Below are 18,796 nucleotides of genomic sequence, written 5' to 3' on the forward strand. Positions count from 1 at the left end.
ACATCGGTCTCACATCCCACACCGACCTCACCCCTTTCACATCGACCTGACGCTTCACATCGACCCCACACCTCACATCAACGTACACCTCACATTGACCTCACACCTCACATCGACCTCACACCTCACATCGAGCTCACACTCCACATCGACCTCACACTTCACATCGACCTCACACTTCACATCGACCTCACACTCCACATCGACCTCACACTCCACATCGACCTCACACTCCACATCGACCTCACACTTCCACATCGACCTCACATCTCGCATGAGCTTGCGCCGGCGGCGCGCCCGGCGACAGCGTCGGCCGCCACGCGGCGGAGGCCTTGCCTCGTCATTGGGATTGCACGCCGTTGCGTGCGCTAGATAGTCGCCGTTGGCTCCTGTCCCATTACGTCGCCGAGTGTTGGCGGCGGCGCAGCCGGCACAGCGCTGCCGACGGCCGAGTGCGCCAGGCGCCGCTCCAAGATCGCTGCCAGGCTCACTTCTCGCCCCGCTGCAGCCGGGCCCGGCGCTGTGTCGGCTTGGGAGGGTGACTCCAGTGCTCGACGGTTGACCTGTCGCGCAAAGTCCGGGTGGTGACCGAGTCGTGTCTTGCCGTGTCTGGCGGTGTCTGGCCGTGTCTGACTGCCGTTTGGCGGTGTCTTAGCGGGGTGCAGTCCACTCCAGGTCGCTGCGCTGCCCGATCGCTCCCAGGCGTGGGAAACACCCTGATTGTTCCGCAGGTAAGCACCACAAGTGTCAAGGCCAGCCACCGTACCGCCAAGAGTCGCTCGACCGTCTCGGCCGACAACCAGCGCCCGCCTGCCAGCGGGGAGCACGTGCTGGGCTGGTGAGCTGGTGGGTCGGAGGGCAGAAGCCGCCTCCCCTCCCGACGCCCCGGAGCATGACCGGCACCGAACACCGGGGTGACGAGGCGGCGGACGGAGACGGCACTCCCAGCGACGCACCACAGTCGGGGACGGTCGGCGGCCGGGCGGCCCTGAAGCCTCGCAGTCAGGAGCCCGAGGCGAGGAGCGCGAGTCGCGAGTCGATGGCCTCGACCCTGACAGACGAGCCCGCTCGCGAGGCGGCAGCGAGCCCGAGTCACCAGTCGTTAGCGGCGAGCGTTGGCAACGAGCCGGGCTGTCAGCCGACGGCGGGGCAGGCGGCGCCGCTCGAGCCGCCGGTGGAGGACTCCGCCTACAGCTGGGTGATCGTCGGCGCGGCTTCGCTGCAGTTTGTGCTGGTCGGCGGCATCCACAAGTCGTTCGGTCTGGTGCTGGCGGCGCTGGTGCAGCGCCACGGCTTCACCGCCGCGCAGGTGTCCATCATCCCGGCCACGTACATTGCGGCCAGCTTCCTCGTGGCGCCGCTGTGCGGGGCCCTCTGCCGCCGGCTCTCCGAGCGGAGCGTGGCCATGCTCGGCGGCCTGTGCTCCACGCTGGGGCTCGCCATCAGCGCGCTCACCAGCGGCGTCCACCTCCTCTACCTTACCAACGGGCTCATCTTCGGCGTAGGCCAGGGCTGCAACTACGTGTCCGGCACCCTGCTTGTGACGCAGTACTTCGTGAAGCGACGTGGTCTGGCGAGTGCCATCATAGCGGCGGCGGCTGCCGTCGGTGGCGTGTTCGTCCCGCTGCTGGTGCAGCTGCTGCTGGAGGAGTACGGCATCCCCGGCACGTACCTCATGCTGGGGGGCTTGCACATGCACACGCTCGTCTCGGCGGCGCTGTACCGGCCGCTGGAGAAGCAGCGGATGATCATGCGGCTGGACAGGAGGCGGTGCTTGAGGAGACTGAAGACGGCCGACAGGGCCAGCGCACCGATCCAGGACGAATGCAAGAAACAGGCGCTGGTTAACGGCAATGGCAGCCGAGCTGGCGCCGTCGCCTCTCAGCCAAACGGCGCGACGCACGTCGGCCCGGCGGCCGCGGCACTGGCGAGCCGCGCACACCTCTCGGCCTCGGTCGTGCAGCTTGACACGCAGGACAAGCCCACCTGCCCGCCGCTGGTCGACGGCCAGCGGCGAGCACACCCAGGCGGCCCGAACATGCAGCGCTGATGGCGCCGGCGCCGGCACCGCGCCGCCGAGCCAGCACCGGTCTCAACGTCTCGTCTGCCTGGCTGAGTCAGCTCAGCCTGATGGCCCAGCCGCCGCCGGGCGGCTGCTGGGCCCAGCTGTCCCGCCTGCTCGACCTGCGCCTGCTGGCTGACCCGCTGTACCTGGCCTGCCAGCTGAGCGTGCTGCTCTTCTCCGCCGGACTGCCGCACGTTCTCCTGCTGGTGCCTCGCTTTGGCCTCGAGATCGGCATCAGCCGAGGCCGCACTGCCAACATGATCGCCACCGTGGCGCCCATCGACATCCTCAGCCGGCTGTCCCCTCGGCCTGCTGCTCGATCGCAACCTCTTCCACAAGCGGTACGGCTTCTTCATCACCTGCCTGGTGGGCGGAGCGGGCATACTGGCGCTGGTGTTCGTCCGCACGTACGCCGGTCTGTACGTCGCCTGCGCATTCGTCTACGCCGGCATCGGCTTCTTCTTCGTGGTGATGCCGGTGATGTACGCCGAATACTACGGCGTGGAGCGCCTCTCGTCCACGCTCACCATGTCCAACATGTTCTCGGGCATGGCTAACCTGGTGGCGCAGCCGCTGTGCGGTCTGCTACGGGACTCGACCGGCTCGTTCCGACCCGTGTTCGGCGTGCTTGCGGCGTGCATGCTGACGGGCGGGGCTGTCATGCTGACGCACCCCTGCATTGAGCGGGCGCGGCCGCGGAGAGCGGGAAGCGAGCAGGCCGCCTGATAACGGCGGGGGGGGGGGGGAGGGAGGACCGGCGGACCGGCCGGCAGTGCAGCCTCCAGAGCGGGAGCTCTTACTGTTCGGTCACTGAGCACGACAGCTTAGCGTGTGACTGTGATAAGTCATGAGCTGAAGCAGAACGCCGTGGGAGTTAGTAATCAGTGGTATGCAACGCCTATCTTTTTATGAGCCGATTACTTCAGGCCAACAACCAGCCGAGCGTGGCCGCGAAGCCCGCATCTCGTCGGCATGGGCTCAGAGCACGCCTCGTGCCATGGCTTCTAGCTCGGGGACCTGCCAAGTCAGCGGCACTAGGGTCTGAGAGACCACACTTGAGTGCTCTCCATGACAATAACGTGCTCAGTCGGCTTCTGTGTTACAGGCTAAGAGCGGTCGTAAACGGCGAAAGCCTCGTATAACTCATTGGATTCAAGGGACAGACTGAGCTTTGGCGGCGATGCCAGTAATTTGTGATGGTGATGCCGCTGATCTGTGCTGGCGATGGCGGTGATCTGTGACGATGATGCTGCTATGTGCGGTGGTGATGCCGTTTATCTTTGGTGGCGATGTCGCTGTTCTGTGATGGTGTTGCTGCTAGGTGTGATGGTGATGCCGTTTATCTTTGGTGGCGATGTTGATGATTTGTGGTTGGTTGATGCCGCTGATCTGTGGTGGCGATGTCTACGGTTAGCGATTTGTATTCTTTTGTGAGGACCCTGGCCTCTCCCCCAATGTGGAGTTACCTCCCTCCCGCCCCCCCCCCCCGCCCCCCACCTAAACCTAAATGCTGGCTTGGGCGCCCCATGTATTTTTTTTTGCCTGAAATGTTAGAAACGCGTGCGAAAAGTTGGCGATCACACAACGGCAACACCACAGACCAGCGGCATCTCCACCACAGATCAGCGACATCTCCACCACAGATCAGCGGCATCTCCACCACAGATCAGCGGTATCAGTATGGGCATCAGGCATCAGTATGGTACATCAGGCATCAGTGCCCCCCCCCCCCCCCTCCCAGGGCGTGGCGTGAGGGTCAAGTGTCATTACGACAGGAGCGATAAAGCTTTAGGGCACGGACGCACCACGCGTGGCCGTGATGCTCGGCGCGAAGATCAGCCGAGTTCATCCGCCCCCATGCCCTCAGACACGCCATCGCAACGCCGGCATCATCCTGTATATTGAATAACGCATCCAATAAAAGATGAACGCAATCAGAAAGGCGCAAAAGCAACGTCGTAAATCGCACCACCTTGCATCTTGTCTGAAACAGACAGAAAGAGTTGCTAAACTGCGGCCGCTGCGACGGTACAGTTCGCTCATCTGCTTAGCTTACCTTAGCTTAGCCCATCTGCTTGGCCGGCTAGGTTTCTTTAATAAGAAGTAAATGAGAATTCAAGCGAGACAGATCCAATGTTGACCCAAATGCAAAATATTTCAATTTTGTGATTGTACTGTGCAGTAGTGAGGTATATCGGGCAGCTCCAACTGCCCCAACCAGCCCCGGATGGCGCCCTGAAGAGACCCATTCCCCCCCCCCCCCCCGGTCACCAGACTCGTAGCCCTGTTTTGTAGCGCTTCAAGGTCCGGTCCCGTCCTGCATTGCGATGCGTCCGTTGTGGATGGAGTCGCAGTAATTTATAACAGGTCTGGTGCACGCGGATGTGTATTTGTGATAATGGAGATATAGGTGGCTTGATATTTTGACAATGCCTTTATCGAAACAATCATAGAATGTTCTGCTATTGTTTCGATAAAGGCATGTTGCCGAACTATCAACTCATTTATATCTCCATTCTCCCTGATTTTTCTCCGAGGAATAAGGCTACTACTTCTGTCTTATCTAGTTGAACTCTTCATGACATGTAACTGAAATGCTATTGTTTCGATTGAACCGCTATTTGATTGAACTGCTATTGTTTCGATAAAGGCATGTTGCCGAAATATCAACCCATCTATATCTCCATTCTCCTGGTTTTTCTCCGAGGAATAAGGCTATCACTACTGTCTTATCTATGTGCACAACACTATTCGCAAATACACTAACAACTTACGTAAGAGTTCAACTAGTCATAATATTTGGCCTGACATTCGGCAATTGCTGCCTTCCACCGCTATCCCATATGCTGGATGTAATGACCTTCGAAATGCCATTTCATCCGAGGCCCAGGCACGAGCGATTAATATCTGCATTCGAACGTATCGCACACATCTGCATACCAAGATCTGCGCGCACGCACTAAGGTGAAACGAACTTCATTCATCGTGAATATTTACATAAAGCTTGGCATTCTTTCATCAAACATCGAAGTACAAATCGCCGCTTACGTACTTTTGCTAAGCGAACATTAGTCCTGGCTAACATTCGCGCTCAAACATCTGCGTACAAATACCCGCTCATCACATAACGTCACACGAACTTTTGCTGGTACGAATATGACCTCTTTTGCCGTGAACATTTTACGATAAGATCTCTGTGCATGCGTAATATTTATTTCATGAACTTATGCCGGTATGAGCACTGCACTCCACGTATTCTATATTGATAACATGAGGCATACGAACCTAATGCAACGAACAATTGCCATGCATACTTTTTCTATGGGTACTTTCACCGCAACCCACTCAGCCCAGCACCACTCCAGAGCTGAGCGGGATGAGTCCCCACCCCGCCCTGCCCTAGAGTTTAGTGGGATGGGGTCCCGTCCTGCCCTAGACTTTAGTGGGATGAGTCCTCACTCTGCTTTGCCCTAGAGTTTAGTGGGATGAACCCTCACCACGCTCTGCCCTAGAGTTTAGTTGGGTGGGGTCCCGTCCTTCACTAGACTTGAATGGGATGAGTCCTCACCCTGCCCCGTCCCAGAATTTAGGGGGATGAGCACTCATCACACCGTGGTCTAGAGTTTAGTGGAAGCTCGCAGTTCAAACATTGCAATGTGGCAAGCTGGCTGACTGACTGTCCGACTGACTGCCTGGCGATTGCGTTGCCAGACTGAGGATACGTTATGAATGAGGCCCCGAGCTCAAAGCGTGTCGCTGCTGGTGCCGCCCTCTTCAACGCGCTGCTGCTGCCACCTGGCGAGCATAACGCAACATAACAAACGCGAGCGTGGCGCTTTGCAGCCCGTCGGCTTCCACGGGGTTGGCGTAAGCGCGTCGCCGGCTGGGCGCGTCAGGCCTCGGGCGGAAGGCCGCGCGCCTGGCCGAGCGCACTGCCGATTGACAATAAGCACCCCTCTGGAAAAAATGGGATCGCCCGGAGGCGGCCATTTTCCGCTCGCGCTCGCCGGTGTTGTGGTATTTGTGCGCTGTACATGCTTGCCGAAGTTGTTTTCTTTAAAAGTGATGCATTTTGGGTACATCCGTGACTGCCGTGTGCGATAATGTCTATTTATCAGAGTTTGTTGATCATTTATCCCAATAATACCTCGTCTAATGTTAGTACTTGCTTGCTTGCTGATTGGGAAAATGTATATCGGGGAGAGCATTCCGAGGTCACCTTGGCATTCATAACGTCATAATAACGCCATTCTAATAATGTCATTACATAAGCCATCTGGTGATCAATGCTAAGAAAAAATATATCTGTCGAGGCCTTCATATCCAGCATAAGGGCCGTCAACTGGCTCTCAATCAATGGTGTGGAAGGTACGATGATGTAATCAAACCATGACGCATTGAAGGACATATTTACTAAACCGAGAATTGCGCTGTCTAGAGCAGCCTCTTGCACTGAAAAAGTATACTGGTAGTTGAAAGTGTGCTCGTTTCATCATATCTGATGCTTGCTTCAATACATTCAAATGTGAAACATTCCCTTTAAAGCTGCATTCACTCTCGCGGGAAACAGAACACGTCCGAAATATTGTCATTCAATCACACCGTCTTGCACCATGTGGGGGCGGCATGCGACCACCAACATTCCGGTCTCCGAAAACAGGCCTGTGTTGTAAAATAACCAGGCACGTGATGTCACCACTCATTGGAGAGCCATTGATCTGACCGGATCGCTTGTGATATTTATTTTGCAGAAATCATGCTTGATTATTCCTGTATAGCCCACTTGGAGTAAAAAAGACGGAAACACTTCGCGTTAGCTGGATGTCTTTTGTCTTGGGACGTGTATGTTTGTCGCATATCAAATCGCAGCTCTGGATACGATGGGGCCGATCACATATTCACAACGCATGATGAGCTTACGAACGTTGTATAAAAAACTGAAATACATTTAGATTCACCTGCCTGTCCTCATGTTGTACGAATCTTCGTTCATTCATCTGCCCACCACCAGCATGCCGCACCGCCCGCTCTAATGTCAGGCCCGCGCCGCGTAGCCCTTCAGCCCCCCTCCCCCCTCAGCAGTGGGCCTCCTTTGCACCGACCGAGCGACTGAGAATGACTAACTCCGACAGCCAACACCTTGCACATCCAGCGACTAGAACGATTAAATCGACAGTGAATTGCCAAAAGTCTGCTCCAAAGAACGGAATTTCACTACTCAATGAGCATGTACTAAACGCACCATCATTTGATTGGGTGATGGGCCATTTTTAGGGGGCCAGAGGTGCTGCCAGCCTTGTCGCGTAAGAGTTGCCGCTGTAGCGGACGGCGTGCCTCACTTCTGGCACGTCCGCCGTAAGGTTGCGTTGGCGGCTGATGCGTACGATTTCAACGAGCGAGCATTACTTGCGTGTGTTTTGATCTTTTCTTGTCTCACTCTTGGGTATTTTTCCGTGACTGCGTCTTCCCCACTTGCACTTGCATTTTTGGTTACGGAGCTAAAAGTTATTCGATTATCAACATCATGTCCGCGATATCTAGTAGCTGCCCATAAGGCTGTGTTGCTTATTGTGAAACGTAGTTTGTCATCGATTTATACAGTTAGCGGCGAGATCAGCAGCGCGAAACGAATTTTACCCGATTGACTCTCGTCGTTGCGATACCTGGTGCAGCATCACCCGAAACACTTGCATTTAAAAGAAGTGCTTTACCTTTGGGGCATATTTCAAAAACATGCTCTAGCAAAACCTCACAACTTGTCTTTTGATAGCATTGGGTGGCTTCACTACACCGCCGTCACGACATAAGGATATCAACTTAAAGCCCATTGAAATGCATTACTTTTGATATTGGTGAGCGTGGAGTCAAATAAGATTTCTCCAGCAAGGTGAGTTGCTTCATATCGAAATTCTGAGCTAGTCAGAAGGATTCCAGAAAACTGGTGTTGGTGACCGAATCGTACGCATCTGATGCAACAATAGGTACCAAATACAAAAAAGGAGGAACGCTCCTTTTAAGTGATTTTCTTTTTCTGTGCCATGAGCATAACACGGCCATTGAGGTGGGGCCGTGGCATGACGTTTCTATGACGTCATACACATATGGGTGGCTTTCCCATGGGCGGTGCGTGATGTGCCGCACATCTCCGCGTGCATAAGGACCAAATGCGAGAGAATTTGAACCATTGAAAAGGACTTGGCTGGTAACTGAAGGGAATGATGGTGACAAAGTCTATCTCAGTTCAAAACCCCATATAAATGTGGACCAGTCTCTTGAATAGCCATCAGTGTGGGTGGATGAGCCAACACGTGGTGCAATACAATGTAGTACAATATAATACAATACAAGACCAATTATGATACACCATTACAATCGGCAGAATTGCTATCGTGTGAACTTAACTAACTCAACTTAACTTAATTACTACTTGTTTTAGATAACAACGCTTTTGTAACTTCAACAGATTGAGCCATCTCGCGTAAACTGCGCGCTTACCTACATTCCTGTTGAGTGTTTGTTTGCGTACTGCTCGCACGTGTAGTGGAAAGCCCTCTTAATTTATCTATGTTCACTAAGCATGTCAAATGCTGGCCCCTCTGCGTTGTACCAGTCGATAGTGTGTCCTGTGTTCATGTGGCAGCAGTAGCCTCTATCCTTGCATGTCTGTCAGGCTGAGTGAGATGTTTTGTGTTGCTTTCTTCTCTCCACTGAATTTCGATCATTCTCTCCAATGCAGACCATCGGAACAGAACAATCCGGACAGAACAGAACCATCAGAACAGAACAGAGCAATCAGAACAGAGCAGAACAATCAGAACAGAACAGAACAATCAGAACAGAACAGAACAATCCTGCAAGTCATCTTACAATCAGTACAGGTCTGCCCTTTTGAGCACAATGTCTTTGGGGAGAACAAGCGCTTTCGTGGTAGGTCACTGTATTTTCAAGTATACTTTGACCCTGCATTTGCCGCTGATTCTTCACATGGCTCGGGCTTCGCCTTCGACATGGTGTAGAACTATAGCTTTCCGTCTTTGTTGGTTCTCCCGCTCCGGCCACCGGCTCGCCACCGGCCACCGGCTGGCTAGCTCTGCCCTCTGCTCAAACGACAATTTATAATGTGTATTGAATGTGTCTCTCCGCGCCATATTCAAAGGATGCCGCTGTCGGTGACAATTTAAGCAAAATATTTAATTATGCGATTCCGTGCCGGGCCAGCGATTGACCGTGTTAAGTGAGTGGGACATAAGAGCTCGAGGCGATGCCCATGAGCTGAGGTGAAGTTGGCTGACATCTCCAGCAGATCAACCAGCTCTCAGTCTAAACGTCGTAAAAAACGTCATCTCAACTAGTTCTCGGTCTAAACGTTCTGCCCCTCCATTTCTGCATGGCCGTGCACTGGCTCCTCTATGATCACTGCTGATTTTACGACGGCCCAGAGCATCTTTTTGTTTTAGTCAGTTTCGGAGTGAATGTCTGCTCCATGGTCAAGTCAAGTACGTTTAAAAAACCCGATGGATGCTTGGCAAGGTACGAAATAGCTCCTTAATTCAAATGTCCCCACAAATAGTGGAATTTTGCGGTCGTTGAATTAAAAAGCTACCTTTTACTCCATGCAACCGGAATGGAAGTAAAAGCTTGAGAAGTCACTCACTACGCCACAATTGTACGTCATGCTCTCTTCATCGGGCTGGTTACTGGTGGAGCTTCGCGCGCGCGCCGGGTGCGTACCCCGTGTGCTTGCCGCACAAAAATGTCTAATGGAAAAAGTCGGGCGGAAAAAGTCGACCGAAAATAGCCAAATGGGATAAAAGTCAACGGGGGCAAAGTCTGATCGAAAACATTGTCGGACTTAACATCAAAAGGGATCAGAGTAGATTGCCAAGAAACCCGAACGAAATGGTATAACCACAAAACGTCGGACGAGATGCAGGTCTATAGGCCTAAAAGTAAAAGCTGAGAAAAGTTGAAGGACAAAAATTTGAAATGGACAAAAGTCGACAGGGATAAAAGTTGAACCAGAAGACAGTACAAGGATACAGCGTTGAAGGGTCAGGGCAAAAGTAAATCTACAAAAGAGTTCAAGGACACAAAATCTACCTGAGTAAAAGTGCATTGTGGTATACATGCACAAGCATGTCGCAAAAATGAATTTAAAGCAGAAGAGACATCAGCATTTGGTTGCACGCTATGGAAGGTTCGTAATGTTTTGTTGCACCTGAAGGCGCCCGAAGGTGCAATGGGCCCAACTACCTCGCGAGCCTTGGCCTTTTATTAACAGACTTTTTCACGACCCAATGTTATTTATATCTGGATATTTTCACTCGTGACATTTTGGAAGTTCATCGTTTGGTGATGTCAAGCTGTTCCAAACGGTAAAGTTAACAACTTCTGGAAGCCATGAATGCCAAGCTGTCACATGTAGGACGGTCCGCCGCGTGCTAAAGCAAAAGACGTAGGTCTATTAGGTTCCGAGGTGAAACCTCTGAGAGGGTCCAATTATCCAAAAATCTTAAATTCTCAATGGATTGCTATGGCTGTAGAGGTCGTGCAAGGAATGCACAGTGGCCGTATGGCCACGGCCCTCCGTCCATCACCTTGGCTCATCTCCATCATTCAAATTATCTGCTGGCATTATACTGCTTTTAGACACGAAGCGAAGATATAACAGCATTAAATGAGCGACGTTTACATTTCGTGCTTTCAGGTTACAGGATCATTGTTCGCTCGAACCTCACATTCCCTTTCGTCGTCGAGACTACATTGGTGTTGGGCTTTATTGAAGTGCAACCCGATGCTATCCAGCACGCGACATGGCGACCAACGGCGTCTTGTATGTACATATATGGAATGCATTTGGAATTTACGGACGCTTCCATTGGCTCATTCACTTTCCAGTTGTGTTTTGCCAACATTCGACAAATTCTGGGCAGATTTGGCATTGAAAACGCTCGAGACGTGGCACGAAATTCGCTAGCTTTTTTGCCTGAGTGTGTGAAAATAAATCGGTGTCAGCAGCTAACGCTTATGGTGCAGCCGTATCTGTATGAATGACAAAATTCCACATTGATAAAAGTACACAGCTTAAACAAAAATAAAACAAATTGGCCACAGGATTCTAGATAAATGTACAATTGTGTCCTAATACGGCAACCGAAAAAGCGCAAGGAATTAAACAAACAGCATCATTATCCCAATTAATGGTGTCATGCGTTCATCCGAGTATATCTATCCTTGATTGCTTTCGAGGTCAGTGGTGATATCTCTTGACAAAGATCGTCAGTATGGGGGCAGTTTGCAGGCGCCAACCTCTCTGCGAACCAGTTGACTGCAATGAGTAAAATGCTCGCAAAAAGATCTTTATTGCCGCGAAGACACACCAATCATCGTGACGGAAGTCCAACTTCGGTAGAATGCTAAACTTATACTGACCACATTCGTGATGTGGGGAAACGCGTGGTGACAGGCTCACTTTACAGAGTAAGTGTTCGAGCATGACTCGTCGAAAAGGGCCGCTTGACCTTTGGCTTGATAGCATCAGTCTGGCAACAGGCCAGCCGATAATCGTGTGGCCGTATGACACACTAAAGGTCCTTTCGTATTATTCGGATGACGACCGTGGCAAAATGGATCCGTTGAGCATACATTACAACGATGGATCCTATATTCAGAGAGCTGGCAATAAACCATGTTCAACGCAGAAGCAAGTTTAGAATTCGTCTGAGCAAGGCTTGTGTTTATTGCATCGTCATCATGTTATAGCTGAACGGGCCTTTAACCTGGACTAATGACGCCGCGCCAGAAACATACTATCCGACGTTGCTTTCTCGTGAGATCTTGGAATAAGGCACTTCAGGCTTCAACTTCAAGTAAAAAAATGTTAGGTTCGTACCCCACCATGGGTGGGGTTGGGGGACCAAAGGTACCTAATGTCTCATAAGAGACCACGAGGCGGGGGAATTACTAGCGTCAAGATCATGTCTGGGCTGTGGGTAGAGACAGCGTCTGGGCTTATTTTTGACAGACAAAACAACCACAAATTTAGATGACAAATGCTTCGCTATCGATGATTTTAGTTACCAATTCCGTGGAACAGTTTTCAGGTTGCAAGGTCTAGTTACCCCGTTGCACCCTCCGTGGCTACCTCACTGCGACCATCAAAGAAGGCTGTCGTTATGTGATGGCCAACTTTTCCGTACGCGTTTCTAATACTTCAGGCAAAAAAAATATTGTGGCGCCCAAACCAATATTGGATTTGGTGGGGAGGCGGAGGGGGTAAATGCACATTGGGGAGGAGCCAGGGTCCTCAAAAAAGAATACGAATCGATAACCTTAGACATCGCCATCACAGATCAGCGGCATCAACGCACCAAAAATCATCGACATCGCCACCAAAAATAAACGGCATCACTACCACACATAGCAGCATCCCCCATCACAGATCAGCGACACCGCCACCAAAGATAAACGGCATCACTGCCACACATAGCAGCATCATCACCACAGATCAGCGACACCGCCACCACAAATCAGCGGCATCGCCATCACAGATCACCCGCCATCGCCGCCACAGATCAGCGACATCACCATCACAGATCACCGGCGTCGCCACCAAAGCTCAGTCTGTCCCTTGGATCCAATGAGTCATACGAGGCTTTCGCCGATTACGACCGCTCTTAGCCTGTAACACGGAAGCCGACTGACCATGTTATTGTCATGGAGAGCACGCAGGTGTGGTCTCTCAGACACTTGTGCCGCTGACTTGGCAGGTTCCCGAGCTAGAAGCCATGGCACGAGGTGTGCTCTGAGCCCATGCCCGCGAGATGCGGGCTTCGCGGGCACGCTCGGCTGGTTGTTGGCCTGAAGTCATCGGCTCATAAAAAGATAGGCGCTTCATACCACTGATTACTAACTCCCACGGCGTTCTGCTTCAGTTCATGACTTATCACAGTCACACGCTAAGCTGTCGTGCTCAGTGAGCGAGCAGTAAGAGCTCCCGCTCTGGAAGCTGCACTGCCGGCAGGTCCGCCGGTCCCCTCCCACACTGCCGGCCGGTCCGCCGGTCCCTCCCGCACTGCTGGCCGGTCCACCGGTCCACTCCCGCACTGCCGGCCGGTCCGCCGGTCCACTCCCGCACTGCCGGCCGGTCCGCCGGTCCCCCCCCCCCCCGCCGTTATCAGGCGGCCTGCTCGCCTCCCGCTCTCCGCGGCCGCGCCCGCTCAATGCAGGGGTGCGTCAGCATGACAGCCCCGCCCGTCAGCATGCACGCCGCCAGCACGCCGAACACGGGTCGGAACGAGCCGGTCGAGTCCCGCAGCAAACCACACAGCGGCTGCGCCACCAGGTTAGCCACGCCCGCGAACATGTTGGACATGGTGAGCGTGGACGAGAGGCGCCCACGCCGTAGTATTCGGCGTACATCACCGGCATCACCACGAAGAAGAAGCCGATGCCGGCGTAGACGAACGTGCAGGCGACGTACAGACCGGCGTACGTGCGGACGAACACCAGCGCAAGAATGCCCGCTCCGCCCACCAGGCAGGTGATGAAGAAGCCGTACCGCTTGTGGAAGAGGTTGCGATCGAGCAGCAGGCCGAGGGACAGCCGGCTGAGGATGTCGATGGGCGCCACGGTGGCGATCATGTTGGCAGTGCGGCCTCGGCTGATGCCGATCTCGAGGCCGAAGCGCGGCACCAGCAGGCAGACGTGCGGCAGTCCGGCGGAGAAGAGCAGCACGCTCAGCTGGCAGGCCAGGTACAGTGGGTCAGCCAGCAGGCGCAGGTCGAGCAGGCGGGACAGCTGGGCCCAGCAGCCGGTTGGCGCTGCCGGCGCTGGCGGCAGCTGGGCCATCAGGCTGAGCTGGCTCAGCCAGGCAGACGAGACGCTGAGAGCGGTGCTGGCGCGGCGGCGCGGCGCCGGCGCCATCAGCGCTTCCTGTTCGGCCGCCTTGGTGTGTTCGCCGCCGGCTGTCGACCAGCGGCGGGCGGTGGGCTCGTCCTGCGGGTCAAGCTGCACGACTGAGGCCGACAGCCGCGCGCGGCTCACCAGCGCCGCGGCCGCCGGGCCCACGTGAGTCGCGCCGTTTGGCTGAGAGGCGACGGCGCCAGCTCCGTTGTCATTGCCGTTAACCAGCGCCTGTTTGTTGCATTCGTCCTGGATCGGTGCGCTGGCCCTGTCGGCCGTCTTCAGTCTCCTCGAGCACCGCCTCCTGTCCAGCCGCATGATCATCCGCTGCTTCTCCAGCGGCCGGTACAGCGCCGCCGAGACGAGCGTGTGCATGTGCAAGCCCCCCAGCATGAGGTACGTGCCGGTGATGCCGTACTCCTCCAGCAGCAGCTGCACCAGCAGTGGGAAGAACACGCCACCGACGGCAGCCGCCGCAGCCATGATGGCATTCGCCAGACCACGTCGCTTCACGAAGTACTGCGTCACAAGCAGGGTGCCGGGCACGTTGGAAAAGCCCTGGCCTAGACCGAAGATGAGCCCGTTGGTAAGGTAGAGGAGGTGGACGTCGCTGGTGAGCGCGCTGAGGGCGAGCCCCAGCGTGGAGCACAGGCCGCCGAGCACTGCCACGCTCCGCTCGGAGAGCCGGCGGCAGAGGGCCCCGCACAGCGGCGCCACGAGAAAGCTGACCGCAAGGTACGTGGCCGGGATGATGGACACCTGCGCGGCGGTGAAGCCGTGGCGCTGCACCAGCGCCGCCAGCACCAGACCGAACGACTTGTGGATGCCGCCGACCAGCACAAACTGCAGCGCCGCCGCGCCGGCGATCACCCAGCTGTAGGCGGAGTCCTCCACCGGCGGCTCGAGCGGCGCCGCCTGCCCCGCCGTCGGCTGACGGGCCGTCTCGTCGCCAACGCTTGCCGCTGGCGACTCGTGACTCGGGCTCGCTGCCGCCTCGCGAGCGGGCTCGTCTGTCAGGGTCGAGGCCATCGACTCGCGACTCGCGCTCCTCGCCTCGGGCTCGTGACTGCGAGGCTTCAGCGCCACCCGGCCGCCGACTGTCCCCGACCGTGGCGCGTCGTCGGGAGTGCCGTCTCCGTCCGCCGCCTCGTCACCCCGGTGTTCGGTGCCGGTCATGCTCCGGGGCGTCGGGAGGGGGAGGCGGCTTCTGCCCTCCGACCCACCAGCTCGCAAGCCCGGCACGCGCTCCCCGCTGGCCGGCGGGCGCTGGTCGTCGGCCGAGACGGTCGAGCGACTATTGGCGGCACGGTGGCTGACCATGACACTTGTGGCGCTTACCCGCGGAACAATCAGGGTGCTTCCCACGTCTGGCAGCGGTCGGGCAGCGCGCCGACCTGGAATGGTCTGCACCCCGCCAAGACACCGCCAGACGCCGCCAGACACTAGCAGACACGGCCAGACACCGTGAGACACGACAAGACACGACTCGATCACCACCCGGACTTTGCGCGACAGGTCAACCGTCGAGCACTGGAGTCACCCTCCCAAGCCGACACAGCGCCGGGCCCGGTTGCAGCGGGGCGAGAGTGAGCCTGGCAGCGATCTTGGAGCGGCGCCTGGCGCACTCGGCCGTCGGCAGCGCTGTGCCGGCTGCGCCGCCGCCAACACTCGGTGACGTAATGGGACGGGAGCCAACGGCGACTATCTAGCGTACACAACGGCGCGCGATCGCAATGACGAGGCAAGGCCTCCGCCGCGTGGCGGCCGACGCTGTCGCCGGACGCGCCGCCGGCGCAGCTCATGCGAGATGTGAGGTCGATGTGGAGTGTGAGGTCGATGTGGAGTGTGAGCTTGATGTGAGGTGTGAGGTCGATGTGAGGTGTGAGGCCAATGTGAGGTGTGGCGTTGATGTAAGGTGTGAGGTCGATGTGAGGCGTCAGGTCGATGTGAAAGGGGTGAGGTCGGTGTGGGATGTGAGACCGATGTGAGGTGTGAAGTGAACGCTCGTCGGCGCACGTCCGGAGGCTGTCGCTCCAGTCCGCTGCACGGCCGCTCACAGACAAAACCCGCTTGGTATCCCGACACGCGGCTTGTTTTTCTTCAAGACATATGCCGTATTTTGTCGCGCGGCCGGTCACTGAGGTGCACAGATGACGTCACCGGTCACCGGACAGGGGATGTCATCAGACATGTGGAATATTTGGAAGGAGCTCCCAATGCGGTTCGCTCCTGCGGAAAGGGATAGCACGTTATCGACTTTGCGTCAAGATGCGAGGCAGCCAAATATATAGCACTCTTGTATCTACCGTTCACGACACTGATGTATTTTTGGCGTCACGTGAGTGAAGAAAAGCTGAACCTTGACAACGCTTCGGAAATCACGAAAGCGTGGCTAAAGGCACCCTTGAGATTATCTTGAAACTGTCAATACAACCCACTCAGAGCCGTACCACTCGGTCCCAGGTCTTCGCGCGCGTGTTATAGCACCCGGCTCGGGCGTGGGACCTGCCTGCCTTCTGGGCTGTACTGACAGGCGTGAAGCGTTACATAATGCGAACGTTATACTTTATGGCCGGGTCGAAAGTCGCATTCTGAGAAAAAGTCATTTGAAAGGCACCTTTGACAACAGATGGCTTAGTCAATCTGGCATTAGTCACGTCATCATGAGGTAGGCATGGCGGAACATGGTTAGTATGAATCCCGTAGAGTGCCTGGCTGTTGGCGGTCTTGATTCGGTCCCAGTATAGGTTCCGTACCACGCACGAGCGTATACCCCACTGACATAAACGTATGCATGATGCAGCGTCACGTCTGCGACGCTCCATGCAAGGCAAATCGCCTAATTTAGACTCCATTGTCGTCGCTTCGACAGCGGAACCGAAACCGAAACAATGGACGGCGGAACCACTGACCCCAAACAACCCTTCTCACTGATTGCTTCCCTCGATATGCTCACTGAACTCTGCAAACCCACGGCTTCATGTAATGGCAGCGGACGAGACCGGTGCCAGCTGCGATCGAAGATCGATATCAATCGCAGCTAGGCGAGCCAATTGAGGCGATTAAGAATTTGGCCAGCGCGGCAGCTTGTGAGAGTGGCGAGCGTGGTACGGTGGTCGGTGTTGGCGGTGGTGGCCGGCACGTGAGGACATTTCTCGTAGGATTTTACGAGCGGAAAGAGGAAAATATTCAGGTTTAGAAATGGCAGGCCACGCGATGGTCTTCGTCAGATAAGCTCGCGCGAGTTGGGACACTAGTAACGCACCGTCAGAACATGACATCTGTGAACTCCCAGGAACACTTCCAATAACACCCAACTTCTATAACCACAGCTGTGAAGCAAATGCCGGTCTTTTAAGGTTTGTCGGGCTCGCGAGCGTGCTGTATTTGAACAGTAGATCACCATCACATGCGTCCTTCATTCGGTTTTTTCTGGGCACTTCATTCTCCATTGTATTTCGCTACCGAAACATTGACATAAAACATGACAGTGATCCCATTATTCAACAGCTGCACTAACCTAAGCGCTCAGAAAGATATCAGTTTATTCCACTAAGCAGTGACCCCTGAAAAATGTCGCATCATCACGGGACCCGCGTGTAGGTTTCTCCAAATCAGACGCTCTGCCATCAGTGGTCAGTTCTCTGAAACAGCATGATCTGTGAAACACCTCCAATGTCATAAGTTAAATAAGAATCGAATACCGCGGAGGATCTTATTCACAACCCGCAAAAAAATACAGCAAGAAACATGACAGAAACCTTCCACGACCACCGTGCAGCTGGTGCCGAGTAACCAGGGATCTTGGAGACAACGGTCGGAGATAAGAGTTTTGAATTACTCAATACGTCTCCTACCAAAGATGTGCTTGCGTGCTCAAACAAAGCGTTGTTCATATCCATGCACATTGGTTAAGCTTGGCATTACTGTACCGCATGACGTCACGACATTGCCACCCCAGATCAGCGGCATCTCCACCACAGATCAGTGGCATCTTCACTACAGATCAGCGACATCTCCACCACAGACCAGCAGCGTTTCCACCACAGATCAGCGACATCTAGGTCAGCGGCGTCTCCACCGCAGATAGGTGACATCTCCATTACAGATCAGCGACATCTCCACTACAGACCAGCGACATCGCCATTAGATCAGCGGCATCTCCACACACACTCAGCGGTATCAGTATGGGCATCAGGCATCAGTATGGTACATCAGGCATCAGTGCTCACCCCCCCCCCCCCCCATCCCTCCCAGGGCGTGGCGTGGCGTGAGGGTCAAGTGTCACTACGACGGGAGCGATAAGGGTTGAGTGCACGGACGCACCAGGCGTGGCCGTGATACTCAGCGGCGAAGATCAGCCGGGTACATTCGCCCCCATGCCCTCAGACACGCCACCGCAATGCCGATATCATCCTGTATATTGAATTACGCATCCAATGAAAGATGAACGCAGTCAGAAAGGCGCAAAAGTAAAGGCGTAAATCGCACCACCTTGCACCATGTCTGAAACCGACAGAAAGAGTTGCTAAACTGCGGCCGCTGCGACGGCACAGTTCGCTCACCTGTTAAGCGTAGCTTAGCTTAGCTCATCTGCTTGGCCGGCTAGGTTTCTTTATTAATAAATAAATAACATTTCAGCGAGACAGGTCCAATGTTAACCCAAATGCAAAATATTTCAACTTTGTGACTGTACTGTGCAGTAGTGAGATATTTCGGGCAGCCCCAACTGCCCCAACCAGATCTGGATGGCGCCCTGAAGATGGCGCCCCCCGCCCCCCCCCCCCCTCAGCAGTGGGCCTCCTTTGTACTGACCGAGTGACTGAG

The 18,796-nt window shown here is 54.9% G+C and overlaps 2 protein-coding genes across 2 annotated transcripts; one reads left to right on the plus strand and one right to left on the minus strand.

Annotated features, from left to right (window-relative positions):
- The first annotated feature begins 892 nt into the window (after positions 1-892).
- On the plus strand, positions 893-3,974 carry LOC119092583 (monocarboxylate transporter 9-like). Its single transcript, XM_037215542.1, has 5 exons — positions 893-1,573; positions 1,637-1,843; positions 2,224-2,367; positions 2,405-2,752; positions 3,933-3,974. The coding sequence occupies exons 1-5, from the start codon at positions 893-895 to the stop codon at positions 3,972-3,974; spliced, it is 1,422 nt and encodes a 473-aa protein (XP_037071437.1).
- A 1,983-nt stretch (positions 3,975-5,957) lies between these two features.
- Positions 5,958-15,145, minus strand: LOC119092594 (monocarboxylate transporter 12-like). Its single transcript, XM_037215552.1, has 3 exons — positions 14,135-15,145; positions 13,466-13,807; positions 5,958-5,963 (listed from the first exon to the last, which is right to left on the minus strand). The coding sequence occupies exons 1-3, from the start codon at positions 15,143-15,145 to the stop codon at positions 5,958-5,960; spliced, it is 1,359 nt and encodes a 452-aa protein (XP_037071447.1).
- Positions 15,146-18,796: the final 3,651 nt, after the last annotated feature.

This window comes from Pollicipes pollicipes, unplaced genomic scaffold (genome assembly GCF_011947565.3).
Source record: "Pollicipes pollicipes isolate AB1234 unplaced genomic scaffold, Ppol_2.1 Scaffold_1600;HRSCAF=1878_pilon_pilon_pilon, whole genome shotgun sequence".
Taxonomy (NCBI): Eukaryota; Metazoa; Arthropoda; class Thecostraca; order Pollicipedomorpha; family Pollicipedidae; genus Pollicipes; species Pollicipes pollicipes.